This window comes from Papio anubis, chromosome 18 (assembly GCF_008728515.1).
Source record: "Papio anubis isolate 15944 chromosome 18, Panubis1.0, whole genome shotgun sequence".
NCBI classification, from domain to species: Eukaryota; Metazoa; Chordata; class Mammalia; order Primates; family Cercopithecidae; genus Papio; species Papio anubis.
Genome location: NC_044993.1, coordinates 16,662,171 through 16,688,923, shown reverse-complemented (window position 1 = coordinate 16,688,923; position 26,753 = coordinate 16,662,171). Strand labels below are relative to the sequence as shown.

The 26,753-nt window shown below is 40.6% G+C and overlaps 1 protein-coding gene across 4 annotated transcripts in view; it reads left to right on the top strand.

Moving 5' to 3' along the window:
* The window catches only part of HYDIN (HYDIN axonemal central pair apparatus protein), a 415,044-nt gene that overhangs the window by 49,853 nt on the left and 338,438 nt on the right, over positions 1 to 26,753 (top strand). For all 4 annotated transcript variants that reach the window (XR_004179730.1, XM_021932150.2, XM_021932149.2 and 1 more), the window contains exons 4-6: positions 1,407 to 1,526; positions 4,771 to 4,905; positions 17,492 to 17,691. Coding sequence is in view for 3 of the 4 variants with exons in the window: in XM_021932150.2 (XP_021787842.2) it covers positions 1,407 to 1,526; positions 4,771 to 4,905; positions 17,492 to 17,691 (455 nt within the window). In the remaining variant the exon portion in view is untranslated. The remainder of the gene's footprint in view (positions 1 to 1,406; positions 1,527 to 4,770; positions 4,906 to 17,491; positions 17,692 to 26,753) is intronic.

Genomic DNA, 26,753 nt, shown 5'->3' with positions numbered 1-26,753 from the left:
AATACTTGAGTTGTTTCTTTTATGTTTTATGTTATAATTTTCTTATAAAGCTGTCTGGGTTTGGAGTTTTCTCTGTAAAAGGTTTTTATTTACAGATCTAATTTCTGTAATAGTTTTAGAGCTATTCAGATGTTCTGTTTCTTCTTGTGCCAGTTTTGATACATTTTTATTGTATTTTTCTAGGAGTTTGTATTTTTACCTATATTTTCACATTTATTGACATAATAGTTATTTATTAGCTTTTTACTGAGTTCAGGTTCTATTGTAATATTCCCATTTCCATTCTTTGTATTTGTTCTTTGTGCGTTCTGTCTTATTTTCTTGATCAAACTCACTAGGTATTTCATCAATTTTATTAATCTTTTTAAAGACCTGAAGTTTGCTTTGTTGTTTTTATAGTATAGTTACTTTTATTTCATTAATTTCCTCTCTTGTTTTTGTCATGTCAATTTTTTTCTTTTTTTGGATTTATTTTGCTATTTATTCTAACTTATTAAGATGGATACTTACAGCTACAGTTTTCAGACTGTGTGCCAAGGTGCCCCAGGGTGCAACCGTGAACTCGCAGGGCATCATCAGATAGTCTGAATTTTCAGGGGAAACCTGGCAATACCCAAAATCGATTGGATGCTAAATAGGCTACTAGCTTGGGGTAATTCATAGTTTCAGCTTTAGATGATACTATACACTTTGGTGATGTCATGCTTTACAAACCTAGCTCCTCAGTGGTTGGTCAAATAAAAAGCAAGTACTTTGTGAAAATCAGAATAGAACAGGAAATGAGGGGTGCAAGACCAATTTGGTTCTCTTGTGCAGTGCCCAACCAGCGCACACATCCCGTTAGTAAGCTAGTTATTTGTATTATTATTTTGTATGATGAGAATTCATTTAGAGTAACCACATATTTACCCCTTTATTACTCTCCTTTCCTTCCTGTATCACTGAACTTCTAAGAGAAATTCTCATCTCCGTAAAGAATACCCTTTGGTATTTTCTTTAGAAGTTGGTGACAACATTTTTCAATTTTTATTTCTCTGAAAATGTGTTTATTCAAACTTTGTTTTTGAAGGGACTTTCCCCAGGTAAAAAATACTATGCCTGCAGAGTTTTTTTTTCAGAATTTAAAACGTTTTATTCCTCTGCCTTCTGACTTGTGTTACGTTGAAAAGTAGGCAAGTGCTTTTGCTCCTTGAAAGTTAAATACTCTATTTTTTCCCTCTAGTTTCTTTTACACATTCTTTTGTCCTGTGTTTTCAGTGCTTTTACAATGATGTACCTGGGTATGGATTTCTTTTTGAATATTTTGCATGTTTAGTTTTAATATCCATAGATCTATGTAGTATTATCTTCCCCAGTCATTTTTGTCAATGTGTGACTATAACAATAATTTACTCTTTCAATTGCAGTTTTCAGGAATTGACCTGGATCAGGCATTATTCCAGCCCTTTCCATCAGAAATTATATTTCAGAACTACACTCCCTGTGAAGTCTATGAAGTTCCACTGATTTTGAGGAACAATGACAAAGTGAGTATGTTCACTGGGGTAGGTGAACTCTTCCAGGATATATGAGAATCGGTTATAGTAAAGTGGGATCTTGAGGGATCTTTGATAAGTTATTTAATTTGATAGATTTAGGAAAATAGTATGAAAACATGTTCTTTGATTGTAAACTTAATGAAGACAAGGCTGTATCTGTTTGTTGCTATATGTTGAGTCCTAACCAGTGCTTCACAAGTAGTGAACTCCCAACATGTGCACTAACTTTTGTTGATTAAAGGATTGACCAGATGAATGTCACAGGGTTCTCATGTATGACAAATTGGGCTAGGTTTTTACTTAAGACAGGGAAATTACTATTAATGCTTATGTAGTCTTCATTAGAGACACCATTTCCCCAATTCAAGATATAAACTCTACTCCTGAGAACTGCAGTTGTTGAGCATATATGTATGTGTATGTGTGTGTGTGTGTGTGTGTGTGTGTGTGTATATATATATATATTTTTTTTTTTTTTTGAGACAGAGTTTTGCTCTTGTTGCCCAGGCTGGAGTGCAATGACATGATCTCGGCTCACTGCAACCTCCACCTCCCGGGGTCAAGCGATTCTCCTGCCTCAGCCTCCCAAGTAGCTGGGGCTATACAGGCATGCACCACCACACCCAACTAATTTTGTATTTTTAGTAGAGACAGGGTTTCTCCATGTTGGTCAGGCTGGTCTCGAACTCCTGAACTCGGGTGATCCACCCACCTCGGTCTCCCAAAGTGCTGGGATTATAGGTGTGAGCCACTGCGCCTGGCCAAGCATTTATATTTATATTCTCCAATGCATTTATATTCTGCAAATTGTACCTTTTAAAACCCCTTCTTTTCACTTCTAAAAAATGTAGGTCCCTTTCCTTCTTTTCTGTCTTCTCCTTTCTACAGAAGATAGCCTTCAGAGTTTGTCTACAGTCGGTTTTGGAAGGCTTCTCTCACTGTCTGTCTTGTCTCTTTGCGATTGTAACGGAAGATTTCTTTTTCAGCCTTATGACTTTTTCTTTAGAGATAAATTAGGGTTTCTTTCAAGAAAAGATATTAAATGCCTGAAGAGTTTCTTGACACTTAACAATAATGAAAGAAAGAGTAATGCGGAAGTTCAGCATGAAGCACACTTGAGTGTGAAAAGTAATAAGATGGGGAGGAAAGCATTGGAGAGATGGGAAATTTGGGCGTAAAGACAGGGAGGAATACTTTCAGGGGTCTAAGAATGTGGAGACAAAAAATTCTACTTATAAGACAAAATGGAAAATAAGTGAAGACTATGCAAGAATCCAAAGCAAATGGGAAGACTTGCAGTTATATTTGGTACAGCCGCTCATTAAGGGAATCAGTGATGCCTTGCAGAGATCAATGGGGTGACTTAGTGACAGCAAAGCCAGACTCTGGAGAAAATAGTCTGTTTCATTTTTTTCTGCAGTAGCGTTAGTAAGAGAAGCTCATGGGCAGAAGTGAAAGAGAAGGAAAAGAACCGGAGGTGCACAAGGTTGTGTTCCTAGACCTCCAGAAGAGGTGCGTTGCACAGACAGGAGGTCTCTGTCTTTTTATGCACTTCAGTTCTCACTTCTGACTCCCTTTTTCCATTTCTATATTACTTTTTACTCTTGCTGAGATATTTTTAGGCTACTAAAGTGGTACAGTCCAAAGCATCCTTTGGTCACCCCTCTCTGACCTTAAACAAGAAATGGTCATCAGTGGTTGTTTAATAGCAACTCGGGGTAAAGGGCATGTGTGAGTTTTGTCTGCCAGATGCTCAGTTCTCATGGATGACACAACATCTCTTGATAAGATGCAGCCAGAGTGCTGGCCACATGGAAAGAGGGTCCCATCCTAGGAATGTCCAGCTACTAACAAGCAGACAGTTCTCTCCAGGCAAGGCAGGCTTGTCCTCTGGTGACTCCAGGACCCTCATACCAGGTGGCTGATGTAACCCTGCTCTTCTGCTTCCTTAGTTCACACTCTTATAAAGAACCATGGGGAGAGATTTGGGGCCCCAAGAAATGCTTTCTGTGCCGTTTACCTTTTATTTGCTTCCTCACTGTTGTGGGGTACAAAAGATAGAGCCTGTCAGGTTCTTATTTTTGTGTCTCCATCTCTCACACACAAGGATAAGAATGAACCAGAACACTTACTAGTTTAATTGGGTTACAATGATAAGGACCCATACTCCAGAGTCAGATTGATCTGGGTTCAGATCCCAGCAGAAGAATTAGACTTTAAAAGAATGGAGCTGTTGGGAGCTGCTCTGAGGCTGTGCTGGGGGATATCCTGATGCTCTTTGCTCTTGCTTTGTGGTGTGTTTACTCAGGACCATCCCATGGAGAGGTGGGGTGGAGTTTGGCTGGGACTTGACTCGCAGCACCTTTGCTTGGTGAAGCTGTACCACTTTGGGCAAGGGTCTGTAGCATGGGAGTCATAATGAAGCTCAAAGGTTATGGTGAGGATGAGGTGGCATGTCATGTGCCGTAGATGGGCCATTGAAGGGGTGCAGGAAGTGTGACTTCTTCTCTCAGAGCAGTTCTCAAATGCTCAAATGTTGGGAAATCCAGCTTAACTCTGTTATGTGGGTGACGTTTGAGCTGATTAAGGAGTTAGCCCTTGAAGATAGTCACTTTTATTTTTATTTATTTATTTATTTATTTATTTATTTATTTATTTATTTTTGAGACAGAGTCTTGCTCTGTCCTCCCAGGCTGGAGTACAGTGGCCCAATCTCAGCTTACCGCAACCTCTGCCTCTTGGGTTCAAGTGATTCTCCTGCCTCAGCCTCCCCAGTAGGTGGGATTACAGGCGCAAGCTACCACACCCAGCTAATTTTTTGTATATTTAGTAGAGACGAGGTTTCACCGTATTAACCAGGATGGTCTCGATCTCCTGACCTCGTGATCTGCCCGCCTCGGCCTCCCAAAGTGCTGGGATTACAGGCATGAGCCACCACGCCCAGCCAATAGTCAATTTTAAATGATTTAATTTAAAAATGAATAAAGACTTGCAATAATAATAAAAATTAGTAAGAACAATAATGTTAATAAAAATTAAAACTAAAAGGTAGTGGGTGCTTACTTTTTATGGGATAAAGATAAGTACTGTCATCTCCTTGTATAGTTGAGAAAACTGAAATTCAACCCTGACCAAGGTCACATGTCTAGTAAATAGTTGATGGAGATTTCAGTCTATGTTTAACTCTCTGCTTTTTCACACGCACAGTGTTTATCATCATGTTTCCCTGCAGATTCCAAGGTTGGTGAAGGTTGTGGAAGAAAGTTCGCCTTACTTTAAAGTAATCAGCCCCAAAGACATTAGTCACAAAGTGGCTCCTGGAGTGCCTTCCATATTCCGAATCCTCTTTACTCCGGAGGAGAACAAGGTAACACCAGGACTGGCAAGAAATTGGACACTTGTACTGGCAGATTGAAATTCAATTCTGAATATTTACAGGGGTGGTGGTGGTGGTGGTGGTGGTGGTGGTGGTGGTATTGGTGGTGGTCTTAGTGTTGATATTTGTGTTGGTGTTGGTGGTATTGGTGGTAGTGCTGGAGGGTGGTGGTGGTGGTGGGTAGTGGTGGTAGTGTTGGTGGTGTTGGTAGTATAGATGGTGGTGATATTGCTGCCATTGATGGTGGTGATGGTGTAGATGGTAGTGGTGGTGTTATTGATGTTGGTACTGGTGTTGTTACTATTAGTAGTGTTGGTGGGTAGTGGTGGGTGACGGTGGTGGTGTGTGTAGATGGTGATGGTATTAGTAGTATGGTAGTATAGTTGGTGGTAATATTGTTGTCATTGATAGTGGTGGTGTGGTGGTGTAGATGGTGATGGTATTGTTGTCACTGATGGTGGTGGTAGTGGTGTTGTTAGTATTTGTAGTGTTGGTGGGTGGTGGTGGTGGTGTAGACGGTGGTGGTATTGGTAGTATTGATGGGTGATGGTGATGGTGGTGTAGATGGTGGTGGTGCTGTCATTGATAGTGGTGTAGGTGGTGGTAGTCATGAGAGGAGTGCTGAGACAAAGGATAAAGATTTTGGCTTCTAGGAAGTTTGGGGCCTTAGTTGGTTATGACTTTCCTCCCCAGATTCTAACTAGTTTGCGAAAGAGACCCAAGACTCAAACATAATATTATAGTATTGGCCTCAGTAATGGTAAAGCTAGAGCTGAGAGCAGAGGCCTGCCTGGCCTGCTCACACCGTCAGCTCACAGGCAGTCTAGGAAGAACCTGCAGTCAAAAAGGAGGCCATTTTCTGTCAGCACCACTGCAGTGGTGGGGAGGGGAATGGAGCCCAATCTCACTCTCCTCAGTCGTAGAAATTCCAGTTCCTCCTAGGAGGGAAGGAGCAGGTATGGGGGCCTGAGGGTGGAGGCTTCCTCCCCACCTCTTCTCCAGGTAGTAGGATCGTTGGTCAAGTTTTCTTCTCTGTGGGCCTAAATGGGGACTTATGAGGAGGAGAAAAGAGTTTTACCAGCATGATTGAAGGAGTGAGGACAGAGAACAAGTCTTAAATATGCAGAACAAAATGCAGGCTGTATATCATGTTAATAGCAGGCATGCTTATCTGTGTTGCATTCTTATGGTTGGAATCAGTAGAGCACAGTGGAGTCAGACAGAACTAGCTTGGAGTCCTTGCTTCCCCACGGCTAGTACCTATCGGCTGCTGTCAATGTCATTACCAGTATTCCCTCTACTATTGCTGTTGTTACTACTTTTCTGGAGAGCAAGGATAGAGAATTTAATGTGGCTTGTTAAGTATGTACTCCTTGTGGTGAGTGGTTAAAACTTCCATTATAATAATACCATTGTTATAATTTTGCCACTTTGTAGTATTACTATTTATATCTTAGGTTGTGTTTAGGAAACTACAGTTTTGTTTGAGGTTCTACTGAAATAAATAAAAAGATAAATAACTCCAGATGTAGGGCTTTTTGTTGCATATTGTTGAAGTCCTCATTTTTTCTGGAGGCTTTATATCTGAATACTGTCTGTGGGGAGAACAGGGTCTGGATTTACTGTGGGTGTGAGACTCCTACACCGTCATTTCTGTAGGAAGCTGATTATAATCCTTTGTGCAGCTTGAAATACAAAGCATGCTGGATTTGAGGAGGTGGCTTTTCTTAGTTTTTTTCTGTGATGGAGAAAATATGTCTTCTGTTGGATAAGTATCGTTGTATCTGCACCTAGTCTGACTGAAAAAAGGGTACACGAGACTTTCTGGAGATGGAATGTTCTATATTGGCATAAGGATTACATGGCTGAATTCATTTGTCAAAACATTTAATATTTGTGCTTTTCAATATATACATAAGTTTTACCTAAAAAAACTTGTATAACAATAGAAGGGGGAGGGTGTGGGTAGAGGTATAGAGGGAACCAGAATAATGGAATGTTAAGAGTTGTTGAATTTGAGTAATGGGTACACTGGGGGTTTGTCATGCTAATGTGTCTTCTTTGTGCATGTTTTAAATTTTCTATAATCAAAAGCCAGAAGAAGAGAGAGATTTTATTACTGTTTATCTATCCAGCAAAGAAATAGTTGAAATGTATTTAAAGTATGTTGCTATGTAGTTTATAAATATGAAATGCTAACATTCCTGGTGAGGATTATTGCTTCACTGTGTTTTGTAGCTTCTTATCTTACGCTCAGCTCTTTTATTCTTTCTTACCATTCCACTTATCCAGCATTGCATGTCTATTGGGGAACCCCTAATTTAAAAAAATTAACTAAGTTAAATGTTGTTATACTTTTACTTCTAAATATTTGAAAGTTATCAAAAGCTACATGCATGTTTGAGGAGATACAGTGAGGATAATGGTTACTTATGAGAAATTCAGCTATCCAGTTTTGGAGACACTAAGATCTTGTGTTGGACTTGGCTCTAAACTCTATATAGTTTATTTCCAAAGACAGAGTTTTTTTCTCATTTTGCTGGCTAGCTAACACGATGATGGCATAGTCAGTTATCTACATTCGCTTTCACTGTTGAAAAGTCGACAGGGCAGTGTGCAGAATGACCAGCTAGGGTTGGGCATGCTGTCTTTCGGGCTGCTCCAGAAAGCAGCCAACAAGTGACTAGAGCCAGATTTATTTTAGGAAAAAAAAAAGTAATTCATTTCACCAAATGTCAGTGTTTCTTCACTTGGCCAAATTGATAGCCAAAGTACATACTTTTTTCCTTCTTATCCCCTGCTGATCTCAGCACACTCCATTCTCATTTACCCTCCTCACATCTGGAGGGTGAGATATGTAAATTGCAGCATGCCACAGTTAATAAGCCAGCCCTCTTTCAATTGGATTTTCAGTACCATGTATATTAGCACGTCGAAGATGATAATGCAATTTACATTTTTCCCCCGTCATCTATTAATCTGGCTGCCTGGGGATGGAACTTGTTAAGAATGCCAAATGCCCAGATAACAGGTGCAGTAAATTTACTTTGGCTTTCCTTATCTTTCCTCACTCAGACTTTTTAAGAAATGATTGGACATGTTATTAATATAATAATCCTAGTGTACATATCATATACTGTAGAAATATAATAGCCAGTATCATCATAAAATAACACTATACAATTCTAGAGCCTGACATTTTTCTTGACCTCTTAAATTTGTATCTTTACCATTAAAATGAGAATGAAAAATATTAGGATTTTGTGGGAAAGCAAAAGAGAGTACTTCCTTGGACTTAAGAAAGCATCTGTTTGCAATGTGTTGTCATATGGAAAAGGCAGCAAGCTTTGAAGAAAGCATGCAGTGATGCAACTGGGTGGCTCAGTTATGGTTTAAGAAAATGTCCAATTTGTTGTCAGAATGGTTTTTCCAATTTGTCACCATGAAATTTAGAAACCATAGCCCAAGAAGAATAAAAAATGTGAGCATGTTTTATGTTATCTATGTATACAATAATAATAAAACTATATTGCCAGCAATTTGAATTTAAATATCGGTATCATACAAGTGGCCACAATCAATGACTTTTGTTGGCAAAAATAATACTAGGATTTTGTTTTCCTTCTGCCTGAAATTCTCACTCCCCAGTTCTATCTGGATCACCCCCATAGGCCCAGTATCTGGCACAGGGCCTGACACATAGAAAGGGTGCAGTAAATATTTGTGGAGTGAGATAAGTAAGTAAAAGTTAGTCTAAGAAATAAAGAAGTTTCTTTGACTTGAGGTTGGCCTGCAGACGTTAAGAGCATGTAAAAAGGGCTCAATTACCTTTTTGTGTCATGAATATATTAGATGTTAACTTTCTTCCTTGTCATTTCAATTAACAGTAAGATGTCTAAGAAGTCTTCTCTAAGAAGAGTTTCTCTTTATTTTGTTTCATATTTCCAGATAGTCACATCCATACTTTTTAGCTTTATGGACCTCATAAATATAATGTGATAATAAGGCTAAGAAGGATTTTAGGAAATTTCTTTATAAAAAAACTCTTGATAGTGTCGTACCCAGAAAAGATATTAAAAATAAATAATATTCTTCCATTTACTCAGTGCCAGGCCCAGTTTTCTGAGCCAGATCCAATGGAGAATAGAAGAACAAGCTTTGGCCTTCGTGGAGCTTACATTTCACAATGAGTAAACAAACCAACAAACAAATATATACAATTTAATGTAGGAATTGACATAGTAGAGGGTAGGGAATGATAAGGGCTTTGCTTACTTCCAAAAGTAAAGTCAAGGAAGCCTTCTCTGATAGGAAAGTCAAGGGGAGACTCCTCTATTGAGGTGACATTTGGGCAGAGAACTAATTTAAGCCATGCAAATATCTGAGGGATGGGCTGTCTAGGAGAGGGAACAGCAAGTGCAAAGGCCCTGTGGCAGAAACATGCTTGGCAGTCAGCTCGGGAAAGTACGCGAAGGCCAGTGGGGCTGGAGCAGAGGAAGCTGTTGGAAACATGGTAGGAAATGAGATTCCAGAAAGTGAGCTCGTGAAGGATCTTAGAAGCCATACAAAGTGGGATAGGAAGCCACCATAAAGTACTTCAAATATTTTTATTATGGAAGGCTTTCTTTTCCTCATATGCAAAAGTAGAAAGAACAGCAGAATGAACTGCCATCACCCACCTTTTCAAATCTCAGCACATGACCAGTCTGGCTTCATCTGTTCTGCCCCTTCCCCCAGTAGATTTTGAAGCAAGTCCCATATAATAGCATGCAATTTCATCTGTAAATATTTCATGATTTTTCTCTGAAAGATAAGGGCCTTTTTAAAAGTTAGCATAACCACAGTACCATGGTTGTGCCTAAAAAACCACAGTCACTCCTTAATATCATCACATATTCAGTCAGTAGTTTTGATCTTGATTTAAGAAAACCAACTTTAAAAAGTTGTTTTTTAAAAAAAAACCGTTGTGTACTAAGTGCAACAATGGTTCACAATTAAGAAAAGGTTTTTTTTTTTTAAGTTGGTTTTCTTAAATCAAGATCCAAACAAGGTTTGCTGATTGCATTCCCATCACGTCGTTTAGAATGGCCCCTTGCTGCCTATTGCCTGTAACTGATAGTTAGATCTGTAACCGTGATTAGATTCATTTAATTTTTTCTTTTTTCTTTTTGGTCAAGAATCCTTCACAGGTGATGTGGTACTTCCTAGTGCATTACATCAAGAGGCACACAATGTCTGTTATGTTTTGTTTTGTTTTTGTAATGATCCAATAAAGATCATTCCCTACATCACTGAGGGTTAAGTTTCTAATTCCATAATTTATTTTGCACTTACTGGTTGAAATTATTCTAAAAACAGTAACAACAGCGAAACCAAAACTTTCCCCCACCAGCTTTTCAGCTCCCCTGAGGTATAGTCCATTCAGGAAAGATAGGAGAAATGCTTGATTCTCTCCTTTTATCCAGCCTGATGGGTTGTGATTAGGGATGACACAGTCTGACTTACATTTTAGGAGCACTCTGGCTGCCAAGTAGAGAATAGACTGAAGCGGGGGCACGTGAGGCATCACAGCTAGTGGCCTCCCCTTGACATTGATTTTCTCTTTCCTCATTGGTAAGAGAACCACAATTTAAAAAAAAATTGTAATTGACAAAAATTGTATACATTTGTAGTGTTCAACATGAGGTTTTAATATATATATACACATTGGAATGGCTAAATCAAGCTAATAAATATATACATTATCAAATTAATATATATATAACCTCACATACTTATAATTTTTTTGTAGTGAGAACATTTAAAATCTACTTTCTTAGCAATTTTCAATTTTACAGTACATGGTTATTAACCATGTTGTATAATAGGTCTCCTGAACTTCTTGTCTAACTGAAATTTTGTACCCTCTGACCAGCATCCCCCAATTCTCCAACCTCAGCCCCTGGGAATCACTGTTCTGCTCTCTGCTTCTATGCATTTGACTGTTTTAGATTCCACATATCAGTGAGATCAAGTAGTATTTGTACCTCTATACCTGGCTTATTTTACTCAGCATAATTGCCTCCAAGTTCATCCATGTTGTCACAAATGATGGAATTTCCTTCTTTTTTAAGATTACATAATATTCCATTGTGTGTATATGCCATATTTTCTTTTCTTTTTTTTTTTTTTTTTTTTTAACAGAGTCTCACTCTGTTACCCAGGCTGGAGTGCAGTGGGACAATCTCAGCTCGCTGCAGCCTCCACCTCCCAGGCTCAAGCAATCCTCCCACCTCAGCCTCCCTAGTAGCTGGGATTATAGGCCCTCGCCACCACGCCTAGCTAATTTTCTATTTTGTTTTATTTTTAGTAGAGATAGGGTTTCTCCACGTTGTCCAGGCTGGTCTCGAACGCCTGAGCTCAAGCGATCTGTCCATCTTAGCCTCCCAAAATACTGGGATTATAGGCATTATCCACTGTGCCCGGCCAACATTTTCTTTGTATGTTCATCCACTGATGGACACTTGGGTTGATTCAACATGCTGCAATGAACATGGGGGTTCAGGTAGCTCTTCCACATACTGATTTCATTTCCTTTGGATATATACCTAGAAGTAAAATTGCTGGATCATATGGTAGTTCTATTTTTAATTTTTTGAGGAACTGCCATACTGTCTTCCATAATGGCTGTACTAATTTACATTCCCATCATCAGTGTACAGGGAGAACCACAAATTTTGATTGGACACTTCTGCCTGAAATAAGAGATTACATTTCCCAGCCTCCTTCACAGCTGCGTGTAAGTGTCAGCCAATGAGATGTGAGTAGGACTCCAAGGCACTTGCTTGAAGAGAGCTGACACAGCAGGAGGTGCCCTGTCCCTTCTACCTTCTTCCTTCTGCCCTGCAGCTTGGCTGTGAAAGAGTCGGGTCCCAGGAATTGCTCTGCCCCACAGGGTGACATCGAGGATGAGAACTGCATGCTAGAATAGTAGAGCAGGAATTTAGGAATTTGAGTCTCTGATGACACTGTTGAGCCACCCAACCGACCTGGCCTGCCTACCTCTGGCCTTCTTTGTACAAGAGAAATAAACTTCTACCTAGTGTAAACTGCTCTGATTTTGCTCTTTTTCCTGTTGTAACATAGCTGACTGATCCCTGATGCATACAGGGGGCAGAGGCTACTATAGTAGTTCAGGTAAAAGATAAGGAAGTTTGGATGAGGGTGGTGACAGCAAAGGTGATGAGAAGTAGAAGGAGTAAGGATGTATACTTTTTTTTTTTTTTTTTTTTTTTTTTTGAGGCAGAGTTTTGCTCTTGTTGCCCAGGCTGGAGTGCAATGGCATGATCTCTGCTCACTGCAACCTCTGCCTCCCGGGTTCAAGTGATTCTCCTGCCTTACCCTCCCGAGTAGCTGGCATTACAGGCACCTGCCACCATACCCAGCTAATTTTTTGTTATTTTAGTAGAGATGTTGGCCATGCTGGTCTTGAACTCCTGACCTCAGGGGATCCACCCACCTCAGCCTTCCAAAGTGCTGAGATTACAGGCATGAGCCACTGTGCCCAGCCGGATGTATACCTTTATTGTACAGCTGCCAGGATTTACTGATGGATCAATGAAGGATACGAGAAAGAAAGGCACCTAATTTGAACTGTAGGATTTTGGCTAACAACTGGTCAAATGGTGGTGTCATTTACAGAGACAGGGAACAGAGGAGGAAAAGCAGGTTTGTGAGGCTGGGTGTTCAGTTCATCAACTGAAGTGACTGCTTAAGCCTGCAGGCCGTCAGAGCCTCCCAAGTCATAGCATCTGAATTAATTGTAAGCCAGCAGAGCAATATATAATGATGTATAATCTAATATAGTCATATTAAGTGCTTAACTTCAGAGATTGGAATACATTGTAAGGGACTTTAAAGAACCTTATATTCTTTTATGGGTGTGTGAATTGATTATGAAAAAATTTATAATTCGAATCAAACTTCAAACCTTCCTCATTTGGGAACTTGAAAAGGTCTGAAAACATCTCTCTCAGTATTTCAATTAGGTTCCTAAGCTATTTACAGCTGCTTTTAATTCCTTCTAGAACAAAGCAGCGGGTATGTGAGCATAGAATACAATGAGACAAACACTTCAGGATCTCCTCTTATCCTGGATTCAGCAGCATCTTTTGTTCTAGTTCTCAACGCCTCAGTTAATGCTCAGTCTTCACATGTGCCAGGGGCTTTTCAGTTTGTAATTCCCAGCAAAACGTGCGCTGGCTGGATTTGATTTCCTAAGAAAAAGCGAAAATAGTACTTATCCCTTTAGGACTCTGTAGGAATCAGACTAGGCTGTTGCATTGTTGAATTCTGTGGGGTTTTCTAAGATCAAGTGTGCTTAGTGCAATTTGTACTTCCTCATGTCTGGAGAGCATAAGTTTTGAGTCTGGCATTCCCATCTGGAAACCAGAATCAGTTGCAGAGATAAGAGCCTAACAACTCAATTTTTAAAATTTTTATTTTTGTTTTTATTTTATTTATTTATTTATTTATTTTTGAGACAGAGTCTCACTCTGTTGCCCAGGCTGGAGTGCAGTGGTGCGATCTTGGCTCACTGCGGCCTCCATCTCCCGGGTTCAAGCAATTCTCTGCCTCAGCTTACCGAGTAGCTGAGACTACAAGTGCAGGCCACCATGCCCAGCTAATTTTTGTAGAGACTGGGTTTTGCCATGTTGGCCAGGCTGCCCTTGAACTCCTGGCCTCAGGTGATCCACCTGCCTCAGCCTCCCAAAATGCTGGGATTATAGACCTGAGCCACCACGCCCAGCCATTTAAAAAAATTTTTTTAATAAAAAGAAATTTTTGTGGGTACACAGTAGGTATATATATTTATGGGATACATGAGATATTTTGATGTAAGCATGCAATGTGAAATAAGCACCTCATGGAGAATGGGGTATTCATCCCCTCAAGCATTTATCCTTTGAGTTACACACAATCCAGTTACATTCTTTAAGTTATTTAAGAATATACTAGCAACCCAGTTTTAATCAATTTCATGAATCCTATTTATTCCTTTTTATGACTCACTCCTGCCTTAGGACTTGTATGTTTGCAATTCCCCTTGGCAGGAACACTCTGTTCCTAGACTTACCCAGCTGGCTCCTTTTACTGTTCAGGTCCCCATCCAAAGGTCACCTCCTCAGGAAGACCTCCTTAGTTATTCTAACCTAAATTAACCCCATCTGATATTATCACTTTCCTGTGCTTTATTTTCTTCGAAGCCCTCATCACTTTCTGAAATTATGTTGTTCTATTATTATCCTTATCAGTATATGGATGGCTAGATGGCTCCCTACCAACGAGAATAAACATATGTTGAATTTTTCCTATTTGCCTTACACATATTGTACTTAATACAAAAGTTTGATAAGGACAACTAACATTTATCAAGTACTTACTACTTGCTAAATGCTAGGCTAAGTACTAGCCCACACAAGTCCACATCTGTGTTGTCTCATGCCTGGACTACAACAGTGTCTTCCTAACTGGCCTCCCTCTTCCCACTGCAGTCCATGGCCCACACAGCCGCCACCGCTTTTTCTAAAACGTTACTCAGGTTACATCAAGATCAACTTTCAGCCTCGGGAAGGCCTTCAGCCCTCTCACGTCCTAACAATGGCTTACAAGATCTGTGGGATCTGGCTCCCACAATCTGTTGGCCATGTGTCTAACCACTCTCCTTCCCTTGCGCCCCTCTGGCCACAGGTTCCAAATCACACTTCTCCCAGACAGCCATCCATCCATATGGCTTCATTTGTCACTCACGTCTCTGCTGAAGTGTCCCCTCCTCATAGAGGCCTTTCCTGACTGTCCCCCCCGCCCCGCCCCATGTGAAAGAGCTCTCCAGTCTCTCTGTCCCCATATCATGATTTATTTCCCGTCCCTCATCACTACCGAATGTTCTGTTACTAACTTTCCTTCCTTCGGGAAGTATTTGTGGAGTAGTTGCTGAGTACTAGGCTCTGTTCTAGGTACTGGGTATACAGAAGGCAAGAAGATGGGCAGATCCCTCTTGACATGGAAATATGGGGGAGACATGCAGTACACTCACTGGAGAGGTAGAATATACGATATAGCAGATGGCTCTGGGCAAGACTGAAGCTGGACAGAAGGCAAGGGAGTGATGGGGCAGGAGAGGGGAGAGTTCCAGTGAAAATAGGGCAGTCAGGGGAGGCCTCAGGGAGAGAGTGGATTGCTGTGCCAAGCGCTGAAGAGGTGAGAGGGTGAGCACCATGAATAAGTAGAGGGAAGGAGAACATCATGTGTGAAGGCTCTGAAGGGGAAGCCTGTGGCTGCAGGAGGACCCAGGGGAGAGAAGGAGATATGGCCAGAGAAATGATGGGGGCACTAGGCCACCAGACCCCCTATAGTACACCACCCTCAGCCTAGGTGCTTTTCAGCAGAGAAGCAGCCTGAGCTGACTTACATTTTTGCTGGATCCCTCTGACCCTTGGGTGGAAAATAGACTTTAGGAGAGCAAGGGTTGAAATAGAAAGTCCTGTTAGCCTGGGAAAGATCGGAGTGGCTAGGACCAGGGCGGCAGGAGTGGAGGTGGTGAGGAGTGATTGCAGTCCGGTATATTTTGAAGGTAGATCCTATGGATTGTATCAAGAAATTGAGAAATAGAGCATGAAGGGATGCCTCATTTCAGGGTTCTAAAGCCAGACCGCTGGAGGGATGCAAATGCCAGTACTGAGACCAGGAGGCTGCAAGTGGAGAGAGGGTCAGACCTTAGCTGTCTTTGTGGAGCCTTTGTCGGTACTAGAAAAAGGTTCCCCCTCTGGGCTGAAGCTGTTTTGCCTCCATTCTTGGCCCTCAGCAGAAATCTTTATGCACGGTAGCAGGCAGTGACATTCATCAGGAGCTTTGGTTTGGGACATAAGTTTATATCCAATGAGATGCTGACTGGGCAGCTGGTTATGAGTTTGGAGCCCAAGGGGACAGATAGAACTACAGGCGTAAAGGCTATTTGTGAGCATTCCTGGCAGTTTTAGCTTTATATTTATTTGTATGTGAGTTGCACTGTGTATTACATATCCTTTATTCATCTGTTCATCATCTCCTCCATCCTGATGTGAGCTGGAGAAGGACCGTGACCATGTCTGCATTTCCTAATTGGTTGTATTGCTAGACCTAACACAGTGCCGTGCTGGCACCTGGGCACTTAGTGAACATAGTTGAATAAATAAACTGGGGATGCCACTGCTTTATGCTTGTTCTGTGGCTTCATGAAGTTGAGTATGTGGCCAGCCCTGTATGCCAATTTGTATGCCAGATGGTCCCATTCTTATTCTATGCCCAAAGCCCAAAAAGAGCTTTTGTTAAAACCTCCACCACTTACTACCAGTTATCACATGGTTACCAAAAGGAAATTTATGTTCAAAATGACTTTTCATTAATCAACATTGCCTTGCAGCTAAAACACACAATAAAAGGATGAGAAAACTTAAAATGAAGGAAAACAAAGCTTTTTTTAGATATCGGGTACCTTTTACGGTGACTTAACTTTTTCTTTGCTACGTTGCAGGCAAGTATTCTATTTCTGTCTTATGAGATGGCATAAAGAGTGACTTTATTCAGCATTTCTGTTGCATTTAAACTTATTACTGGGGAAGAGAGATGCCTAGGGCCTCAGCATTTTTATTTGGAGTGGTCAGAAATGGCTTTGTGCAAGAAGTGAGGTTTCAACTGACTTATGCATCAGTTAGCTACTGCTGTATAATTACAAACAATCCCACATTTAGTGGCTTAAAATAATAAGCACTTATTATTGCTCACGAGACTATGGTTCGGCTGGGTAGTTTTTCGGGGTCTTGCCTGGGTCCTCTCATCAAGTGGGGGAACTCTGTTCATTGTAGCTGGGCTCACATATCTGGGGATCAGCTGGCTCTAGGCTGGTCTAGCATGGTCTTGGTTGGAGCATCCAGGGGCACATCCTGCAGTAGGCTGGACCAGGCTTGTTCACATGCCATTGGCAGGGTTCCAAGAGCAAGACTTGGATAGGCCCAAAGCTTCTTGAGGTCTCAGCTTGAAACTGGCATAGCATAACTTCTGCCACCTTTTATTGCTGAAAGCAAGTGGAGTGGAGGCTTCTTTCTTGATGGAGGAGCTGCAAAGTCACATTGCAAAGAGTATGGGCAGAAAGAGGCCATTAATTAGAAACATCATTCTAATACATGGGCTTGAAGGAGAACTAGGGTTTGGAAGGAGGACCTGAGGGAACTGTTGTGGATCTTCTTGGATCTACAGGAGAAATGGGCCTGGCCTGCCACCCTGCCACTGACCTTCATCCTACCTCCCTATTGCCTGGGAAACACATGAAACATAGTTTCTCTACCAGCTGTAGGTTTTAACACTAGATCTGTTCTCTCTCTCTCTCTCTCTCTCTCACAGAAAAGACAATCTCATTGAAAATACTTCTGTAATTGTCTTAAGTTTTCATAGAAATATACTAAAAGTTGTTTTGCAAAATGCCTCTTATCAATGCTTTTTCTTGCACAGTTATCGTGATCATGTTTTTTCAACAAATAATGATTGTACCCTTCCCTTGTAGGATTACTCCCATACATTGACCTGTGTTACTGAAAGAGAAAAGTTTATTGTACCCATCAAAGCCAGAGGGGCGCGAGCCATTCTTGATTTTCCTGACAAGCTGAATTTTTCCACTTGTCCTGTCAAATACAGCACCCAGAAGATTCTGCTGGTACGAAACATTGGCAACAAAATTGCTGTATTTCACATCAAAACTTGTAGGTATGCATGCCTTTGGCTCTTGTTTTTGATTGATTATAGCTAAATCTAGTCAGCTCAAGTAATCTGCTACCATAACATTGGGGGTGGAACTGCTTGTTACAATCTTCAGTTGCAAAGCTGGGAGACCTCACTGATGTAGGGTAGACTTCCTCTTCATCCTCAGAGGAAATTAAAATTCCAGGTTTAATATCTTATATCCACATTATACTAAATCCTCTTACCTGTTTGGTTTTTCAAAATGCTGGATAAAAGTGCTTCTTTTAGTATAGAGAATGGCCCATGAAAATATAGAAATAAATTGGTCTTGACTGAGAATTTTTATAACTGGCTTGGTTAGTTTTCTGTTGCCATTGTAACAAATTGTCACAAACTCAGTGGCGTAAAACAACACAAATTTATTATCTTACATTTTAATGGGTCAGAAGTTGCACTGTGCTAAAATCAAAGTGAAAGCAGGGCTGCATTCCTTTCTGGAGGCTTCAGGGGAGAATACATTTCTTTGCCTTTTCCAGTTTCTGGGAACCATCCACATTCCTTGACTCATGGCCTTCAGGTTTCTCCTCTGAAAAATGGGGAAAAGTACACCAGCCAATTCAAAAGGTTGTTGGGATAATCAGTAGAAACTGCTGGTATATATCAAGTGCTGTATAATCGGTGTTTGCTCTTTTCTTTTTCCTTCAAATGAGCTATGGCCAGTGTGGTAGACAGAATGATGATTCTCCAGATATGTCCATATCCTAATCCCCAGAACCTGTGACTGTATCATGTTGTATGGCAAAGGGGAATTAATATTGCAGATATAATTAAAGTTACTGATCAGCTAATGTTAAAATCGGGAGATAATCCTGGATTCACTGGATGAGCCCAATGTAACCAACAAGGACTTTTAAAAATAGAAGAGGGACGGCCGGGCGCGGTGGCTCAAGCCTGTAATCCCAGCACTTTGGGAGGCCGAGGCGGGCGGATCACGAGGTCAGGAGATCGAGACCATCCTGGCTAACACAATGAAACCCCGTCTCTACTAAAAATACAAAAAAAAATTAGCCGGGCGTGGTGGCGGCGCCTGTAGTCCCAGCTACTCGGGAGGCTGAGGCAGGAGAATGGCGGGAACCCGGGAGGCGGAGCTTGCAGTGAGCGGAGATCGGGCCACTGCACTCCAGCCTGGGCGACAGAGCGAGACTCCGCCTCAAAAAAAAAAAAATAAAATTAAATTAAAAAAAATAAAATAAAATAAAATAAAAATAGAAGAGGGGAGCAGAAGAGTTCAGAGTGATGAGCTGTGAGAGGGACTCAATGTGCTGTTGCTGGCTTTGGAAGATGAGAAAACTGAGGGATAGAGAGGTAACATCATTTCCTTAAGAGCACAGAGCTAGTAAGTGATAGAGGTGGATTTTAATCTGAATATTTGTGGACTAACCACAGTGTAGACACCATGGGACAGTATAAAGCAGGGATCCCCAACCTCCGGGACATGGACTGGTACCGGTCCAGTGCTCCACAATAGGAGCACACACCCTATTGTGAACTGTGCATGTAAGAGATCTAGGTTGCATGCTCCTAATGCCCAATGATCTGTCACTGTCTCCCATCATCCCCAGATGGGACTGTCTAGCTGCAGGAAAACAAGCTCAGAGCTCCCACTGATGTACATTATGGTGAGTTGTGTAATTATTTCACTATATATTACAATGTAATAAGATAGAAATAATGTGTGCAATAAATGTAATGTGCTTGAATCATCCTGAAAACATCCACCCCACCCCAAATCTGTGGAAAAACTGCCTTCCATGAAACTAGTCCTGGGTGCCAAAAAGGCTGGGGACTGCTGGTATAAGAATGATGAGACAATCCCATCTCTCAAGGACCTCTCTTATCAGATGGAAAAGAAGGATTTGTTCTGGGGCATGAGAGCAAGTGACTGACCAGTGGGGTCTTAAAAAGAACAACCATCTTGGGAAAAGGAAGCAGGGGTTCAAGTTCTTTTCCATAAAAAATAGTATGTATATACTGGATTTAAGTTCTCTTTTTAAAAAGTAGTGTGTGTATACTGGATTTAAGTTCTGTTTCAGAAGGGCCTTATCTATGGCATCCTTTGCTGACTTAATGACTCATTTGTCCAAAAGGGATTAGAATTTGCTTCTACCTGGTTCCCAAAAGTTAGGCTACCATGGAGTACTCTTTTGGTAATTTCCTGCCTTAGGAGTTCCTGGACTGATAGCTCATATGCAAATCCCACACCTTCATAAGATACAAGTTCAAGTTATGAATGTCCTAGAGAAACATTGTTCCTTTAATTAAAAACTCAGACACTTTTTCTTTTGCTGATGGGAGTGTGTTGGGGGAGTTCTTCATATTTCTCAGGTTTATACAGGGATCTGGTCCCAGTCGCCTAACTTCACCGTTGTGAGGCCTTGTCTCCTGTTCCAGCAGGGCTATTAAAAACCCAGGCTTCTGGACTACTGGGAACTCAGGGCAGACCTATCATTAGCTCAGTGACTTACTGGTGTGGTTCTTAGGTTCCTCATTGTTTTGGAATGATATGAGTTTTTCTTATTTTTGTGCATGCTCAGTTATGCATTTATTTACATTATCTTTTATCCAGTCTTTCTAGGTATTTTCTGGTGGGAGAGTTTTCAAGTGACCCAGTTTGCCATACTGTAGGGAGCAGCACTGCTATATTGCCAGTTGAGGGCACATCCTTTGGGAGGGAATTTGTGTTTATTTCTCCAAGTATTCTAGGTGAATCACTCTCTCTGAACTATTTTATGTAGATCCACGTTTCTGTCTGATATCCTATTTTTCCTGGCCTAAAACTACCTTTAATATTTCTTGTAGCACAAGTCTACTGTAAATTCTCTGTTTTTGTTTATCTGGAAAAAAAAAGTCTTTATTTTTCCATCATTTTTGGAAGATATGTTTTTCACCATATAGAATTCTGGGCCAACAATCATATATAGGTTTTTTCCCTAGTACTTTAAATATGTCTCTCAATTGTTCTTCGACTTACATTTTTCTAATGAGAAGTCTGCTGTGATTCTTATTTTTGTTCCTCTCTATGTAATTATCTCTTTTTCTTGGGCTACTTGCATGATTTATTTTGTTTTTGCAGTTTGGAAATGATATGTCTAGGTATAAGTTTGTTTATGTTTTGTTTTTTGTTTTAAGGATTTTGTTTTGCTTTTGCCTGGTTTGGGTTTTAATTTTGCTTGAGGTTCTCTGAGCTTCCTGAATCTTTCATTGTTTTTGGAAAATCTCAGCCATTATCTCTCCAAATATTTTTTTTTTGTTCCACCCCCTTTCACTTTTTCTTCTGCTTGCAGGAAAGTTCTGCCTGCCACAGGTAAAAGCCACAGTCTGTATGTACATGTCCCATCTCCCTTGGGGGAAACGGGTTATCTGTCTTTAGATTTCAGGCTATTTGATGTGCTACCTCAGCTCTCAGACAGGCACAAGAAAAATTGCGATTTTGTTATTATCTCACTTTCTCTCATGGTTAGGGTAAAAGAAACATTCTTTCCAGCTTTCTGCATCCTAGGTAGGAGCAAGATTCTGAACCACTTTAAATAAATCAACCACTAGAGGCAAAGGAAAAGTTCTTTTGGAAACCAGTGTCTCCTGACATTATTCATAAATGCTCTACAGGCCTTGTTTGTCATCTCATGGCAAGCTTCACATATTTTGATAGAGGGAGAAGGAAGCAAGTTGTTCAACTGGCTTCCCATGAATTAGAAATAACCCATCTTGGCCTGGCATGGTGGCTTATGCCTGTAATTTCAGCATTTTGGGAGGCCAAGGTGAGTGGAGCACTTGAGTCCAGGAGTTTGAGATCAGCTTGGACAACATGGTAAAACCCCGTCTTTACAAAAAATACAAAAAGCAAAAAAATAAGCTGGGTGTAATGGTCCATACCTGCAGTTCCAGCTACTTGGGAGGCCAAGGTTGAGCTCAGGAGGTCGAGGTTGCAGTGAGCCATGATCATGCCACTGCACTGCAGCCTGGGTGACAGAGAGAGACCCTGTCTCAAAAAAGAGAAAAAAAAAACCAAAAAAACCCCCATCTTTTTCCATTGAAAAATGGTCTCCCACAACCACCATTCACAATACCCATGAAAAACTGTTACATTGGTATTTTTTTCTATGAAAAGAAAGAATCTACCTAAGGTGGAAATGCAAGTGCAGGAACATATCTTTCTGGGCTGTTTGGCTGAATCTGAAAAAACCACCCCAAAATGGCAATTTTGTATATTTTAGATTCATGTAAATGTGAAGCAAAAATCACTTCACAGATATAATAGTGTGAAGTTGCAAAAAAAATCTAAAACCTTTCTATCCATCTACCTTTGAATATGAATTATAATGTTTTCCTAACATAGAAACAATTCTAAGGTAAAATGGGAGGCAACTCAGGGACTGGCCAAGAATCGTCAACAGTAGACATGCTGGCCCAACATTCCCATTTTACTGTGAAGGGAGTAAAGCCCGAGGAGTGAAATTACGTACCCAAACTCCCCCAGTAAGTTAACATTAAAACCTGGATTCATGCAAACATGAGCCAGCTCTGGGCTTGTTTGCCCTCAGGTCCATGTCTCACCATTCCCCTGCGCTGCTCAGTGTCACTGTGGGGCTTTGTGAGTCTTCCTAGCCTCCTGGCTCAGCTGGATTCCAGCTAGGTTTGACCAGTCAGGGACACTAGCAAGAGACTGGAGAGTAGGAAGAACGAAGAAGCCTCCTCTCTCTTTGTCTTCAGCAGAGTCCCCAGCCTCCACTGCATCTCCTCCATGGTTCTAGCCACTGTCAGGCTGGCCTGCCATGGTTCTAACTTCTGCCAGGTGACCCTGGTCCCCAGGATCTGATAACACTTCCTCCTCTCCTTTTGCTTCCAGTCCAGGGGTGGAAAAAGCTTACCACCATTAGGAATCTCAGAGCTGTCTCACCTTCTTCAGTTGGGTTTCTCGCCTCTCCCATCTTCTGTGTAACCAAGTCTCTCAAATTCCCTGTTTGCAAGTATTTTTGTTTTCCTGTTTAGACTCTTCATGAAATAATAGCTTTATGTTTTCTCCACAAAATGCATGTTTTTCAACCATCATTGCTTCTGTGAGTTGCCTCAAGTCCTTCCAGTCAGTCCCTTTTCTGTTTAAATTAACCACAGCTGGCTTCTGTTGTTTGCAACCGAGAGCACTGATGGCTTCAATGAGAAAGAATGTGGTTAAATTTGTGGTCACATCCTATTGAATTAGAATCTCTAGGGAGATCCCCTGACAAGGATCCATACTAAAAACCACACAGATGATTCTGTTCCTAGACAGTGTTCTTCAGTTAATGTGGTTGTGAATAGACGTGGCAGAGCAGTGGATATAGTCTGAGAATTTAGAGTCAAAAGCCCATGATCCTGCCAAGTGTCAATATACAGCTAGAAATAATGTCCCACAGGAAATTGTTTAGAAAAACAAATCATCCTTTTCTCATTGAAATAATGATTTTATTAGTGGTTAAGTTTATAAAATGCTTAGGTTCTTATAAATCACAAAAACTAGAACTTTCTTTGCATGTCTGTTATCCTTATTCGAATGTGAGCTTCTCAAATGGAAGGATTGTATCTAACTCTTTTCATTTGTACGTCCCCAGCATCTGTCTAGGATAAATAAGCACCCAATAAATGTTTATAAGATGCCTAACCAACGATATATCACAAAGGCAAAACTACAACTATAAACCTCTACAATAAAATAAAACATGTTCTCCAAGTACTATAAAATAAGCATAATGTTTTACACTAATAAAAGAGGCTGCAATGCGCTATAAAATGTACAAAGAACATAAGCAATTATTGTTAAATGTGATCTAAAACTCTAGTAGGTATCAGAATAACCTTGATGATTAAAGTAGGATTAACATTGGAAGGTGAAATAGGATTAAGAAGCAATTTCAGAATCTAAAATCTCAAGGAATTAAAGAAGAAAGATCATCTGAAGAATAAACACTAATGTTATATTCAATATTTAATACTGTAGGATCAATATTTAGTCTTCTGCTAAAGTATTGAATCATTTGGATAGTTTTAGTTCTTGAGAAGAGCTCATAATTGATTGAACAAAAACTCAAATCTTTCTCAAGGCTCATGATTTTTCACAAAACCAAACTCCCTTCATAATTATTTGGTATTAATCAAGATATGATATCAAAACCAAATATTTTGATAGACTGAACCATCCTTATACCCTTGAAGAACAACACTTTCTACTTCTTTGTAAGAGCATTTTCTGATACTTGGTATTTTCTAGCTCGTTCAGCCTGTCTGCATTTTAGTAAAATGAAATACAAAATCAAATTATAGACAATGTATAACTACCAGAACTTAACACACTCTACCCAATTAACATCTGTTAGGCAGCTGTAAGTAACAATGGCAATCCCAGGTGATTATAACTACTAAAGAAGTTTGTGTAACCTAAACCCAACGATTAGCACAAAGGCAAAGTAACCGTTACCACTCCATGGAACTTGGATTCCTGGAGGTCGTACAGATGGGATACTAGTGCCATTTTCTCTGTAAAAATTATTACTAGTTTAGGTACTGCAATATAATAATACCCAATTCATTTTAAAGCTATTCTTTTGCTACCAATAAATATTTGAAAATAAAATGAAGGAAAATATTAGGAAGCAGGGAGGCAAAGGATAGAAGTAAATATTGTGGTGGTGTTCCCAAAGCCAGAAAACTGGGCCCAGTTCTCACTTCTTCCGATTACTCCTGAGGCCGTAAGGAAGGAAAGAACTTTGAGACTGGGAGACTCACCGTCACTTCCCACAAGGCACGGTTTCTACTGAAGGTTTCCTCCTTTTTGTTCCACCACGATGTCATAGACACTGATGGTTCATTACAAATATTTTTGTTTTACCTTTAAGAGTTTATTGTAATTCAATTAAGCAACCTCTTCTGAGAGGCTCCTGAGTAAAGCACTATGTATGGGGTGATGAGTGACACAAAAATAAATTTAACCACATGGCTTCCATGTTCAGGGTGGTTTGGGGTGGGCAGAAAGAACAGGGACTTCCCTCCTGGCACCACCACTGAGTTGGGCAACTTTGGGCAAGTTGCTGCCCTTGTGAGCATCTGTTTTCCCATGTCTGAAATGCAAATAACAATATGGACTTTCTCGGGGTTTGTTTGAGGATTAGGAGAATTGCTATATGTAAAGCACCCAGCGTAGGACCCAGCATAGAATATGTGCTCGTGATTGTGTTTTCCCTTCCCCCTCTTCTCAAGGGTTTGTAGCTATTGGGAGAGGTAGGCATGAAAACCAACTCAAGTACAAAGTAAACCACTGTAAAAACTAAAAGGGAAGTTATAGTCTCTGAGAGGAAGGAGATGCTATTTACAAAAGGGAGAATCAGGAAAGATTCTATTTAAGAAGTGACTTTGAGTCTGGGCTGTGAGAGGTGGCTTCAGAAGGAGTATGGCATGTGGGAAATGGCACATCATCTGATGTGATCCTAGCAGTTCCGATTGTCTACGTGGGGGCCACAATCTGGTGGGAAGAGAGAGCAGGTGCGGTGCTGGGGGAGGTTGTGGGTGAAGAGACTAAAGCCTGCCTCCCATCCCACCCCAGCGCTGACTTGGAACATGACAGGTGTATAGGATATTTGGACAGATGTATGTGTGTAATGAAAATGCAAAAACCTGTTGGGAACAGATTGTGTGGGACCTGAAATGCCTAGGGGTTTGAACTTGATTGCACAGATGATGAGGACCACTGAAGGTGTTTGAACAAGAGATTGATGTGTTATGACCTGTGTGTGTTTTTTACACTCTCTCTAGAGCAGTGTGAAGGAGTGAGGAGAGAATGATGAAAACTTGAACTCATCGAAACACCCAAACACATCCACAGATTCATCACGCAGCATCTAGAGGCTGCCAGTGAGGGAGATAAAAATAGCCATAACAAAAAGAATAATAAACACTTGTATAGTATTTCTTCTGTGCCAGGCATTATTCTAAGCACTTGACCTATATCAACCCCTTTAGTCCTCACTATAACCGTATGAAGTAGGTGCTATCATTACCCTCCTTTTAGAGATAAGGAAACTGAAGGTTAAGTGACTTGCCCAAGGTTGTGGCAGAGCTGGGTTTTGAACTTGTTCGGTTGGCTCCAGAGGTCAGGCTAGTAACCACTGCCCCAGAATGCCTCTGCAGCAATGCCTGGGGTTCACTGGTGGATCGGTGCCACAGGCATGGGGACAGGGCAGAGGAAAGGAAGCAGGAAAATCAAGAAGTGAAAGGAGGGGAGATCCACTTATTTGTGGGATCTAAAAATCAAAACAATTGAACTCATGGACATAGAGAGTAGAAGAATGGTTACTGGAGCCTGGGAAGGGTAGTGGGAGTTGGGGGCGGGAGAGTTGGGGAAGGTTAATGGGTATTAAAAAAGTAGTTAGAAAAAATGAGTGAGACCTACTGTTTCATAGCACAATAAGGTGACTGTAGTCAATAACTTAATTGTACATTTTAAAATAACTGAAAGAGTGTAATTGGATTGTTTGTAACACGAAGGATAAATGCTTGAGGGGGTGAATACCCCATTCTCCATGATGGGATTATTTCACAATGCACGCCTGCATCAAAACATCTCATGTACCCCATAAATATATGTACCTACTATGTACCCACAAAAAACTAAAATTTTTTTAAAATTTAAAAAAAAGAAAAGAGAGGAGAGGAGATCAAGTAGAAAGCACCAGAGAAAATAACCAATTGCTCATAGTAGGGAGCACCTGAGGTCCTGTGGTAATACTCTCAGATGCCACCCAGTGCTACCCTTGACATAAACTCTGTGTCCTTATAGCAGAAAGCTTAGATTTTCTGAAATTGAGTTCATCATCTAAGGTAAGATTTAAGGAATGACAACTCTAAGAACTGTTGTGATCGAAGTAAATAATCAGAAACAGCTCAGTCTGCCAGATGCATTGCACAACACATTACTTTGAAAAACTAGCAATTTAAAGAAGTGAAATGGACCATGAAAATAATTAAATGGGCTAGGTTTCCTATTTAGGAAGAACTCT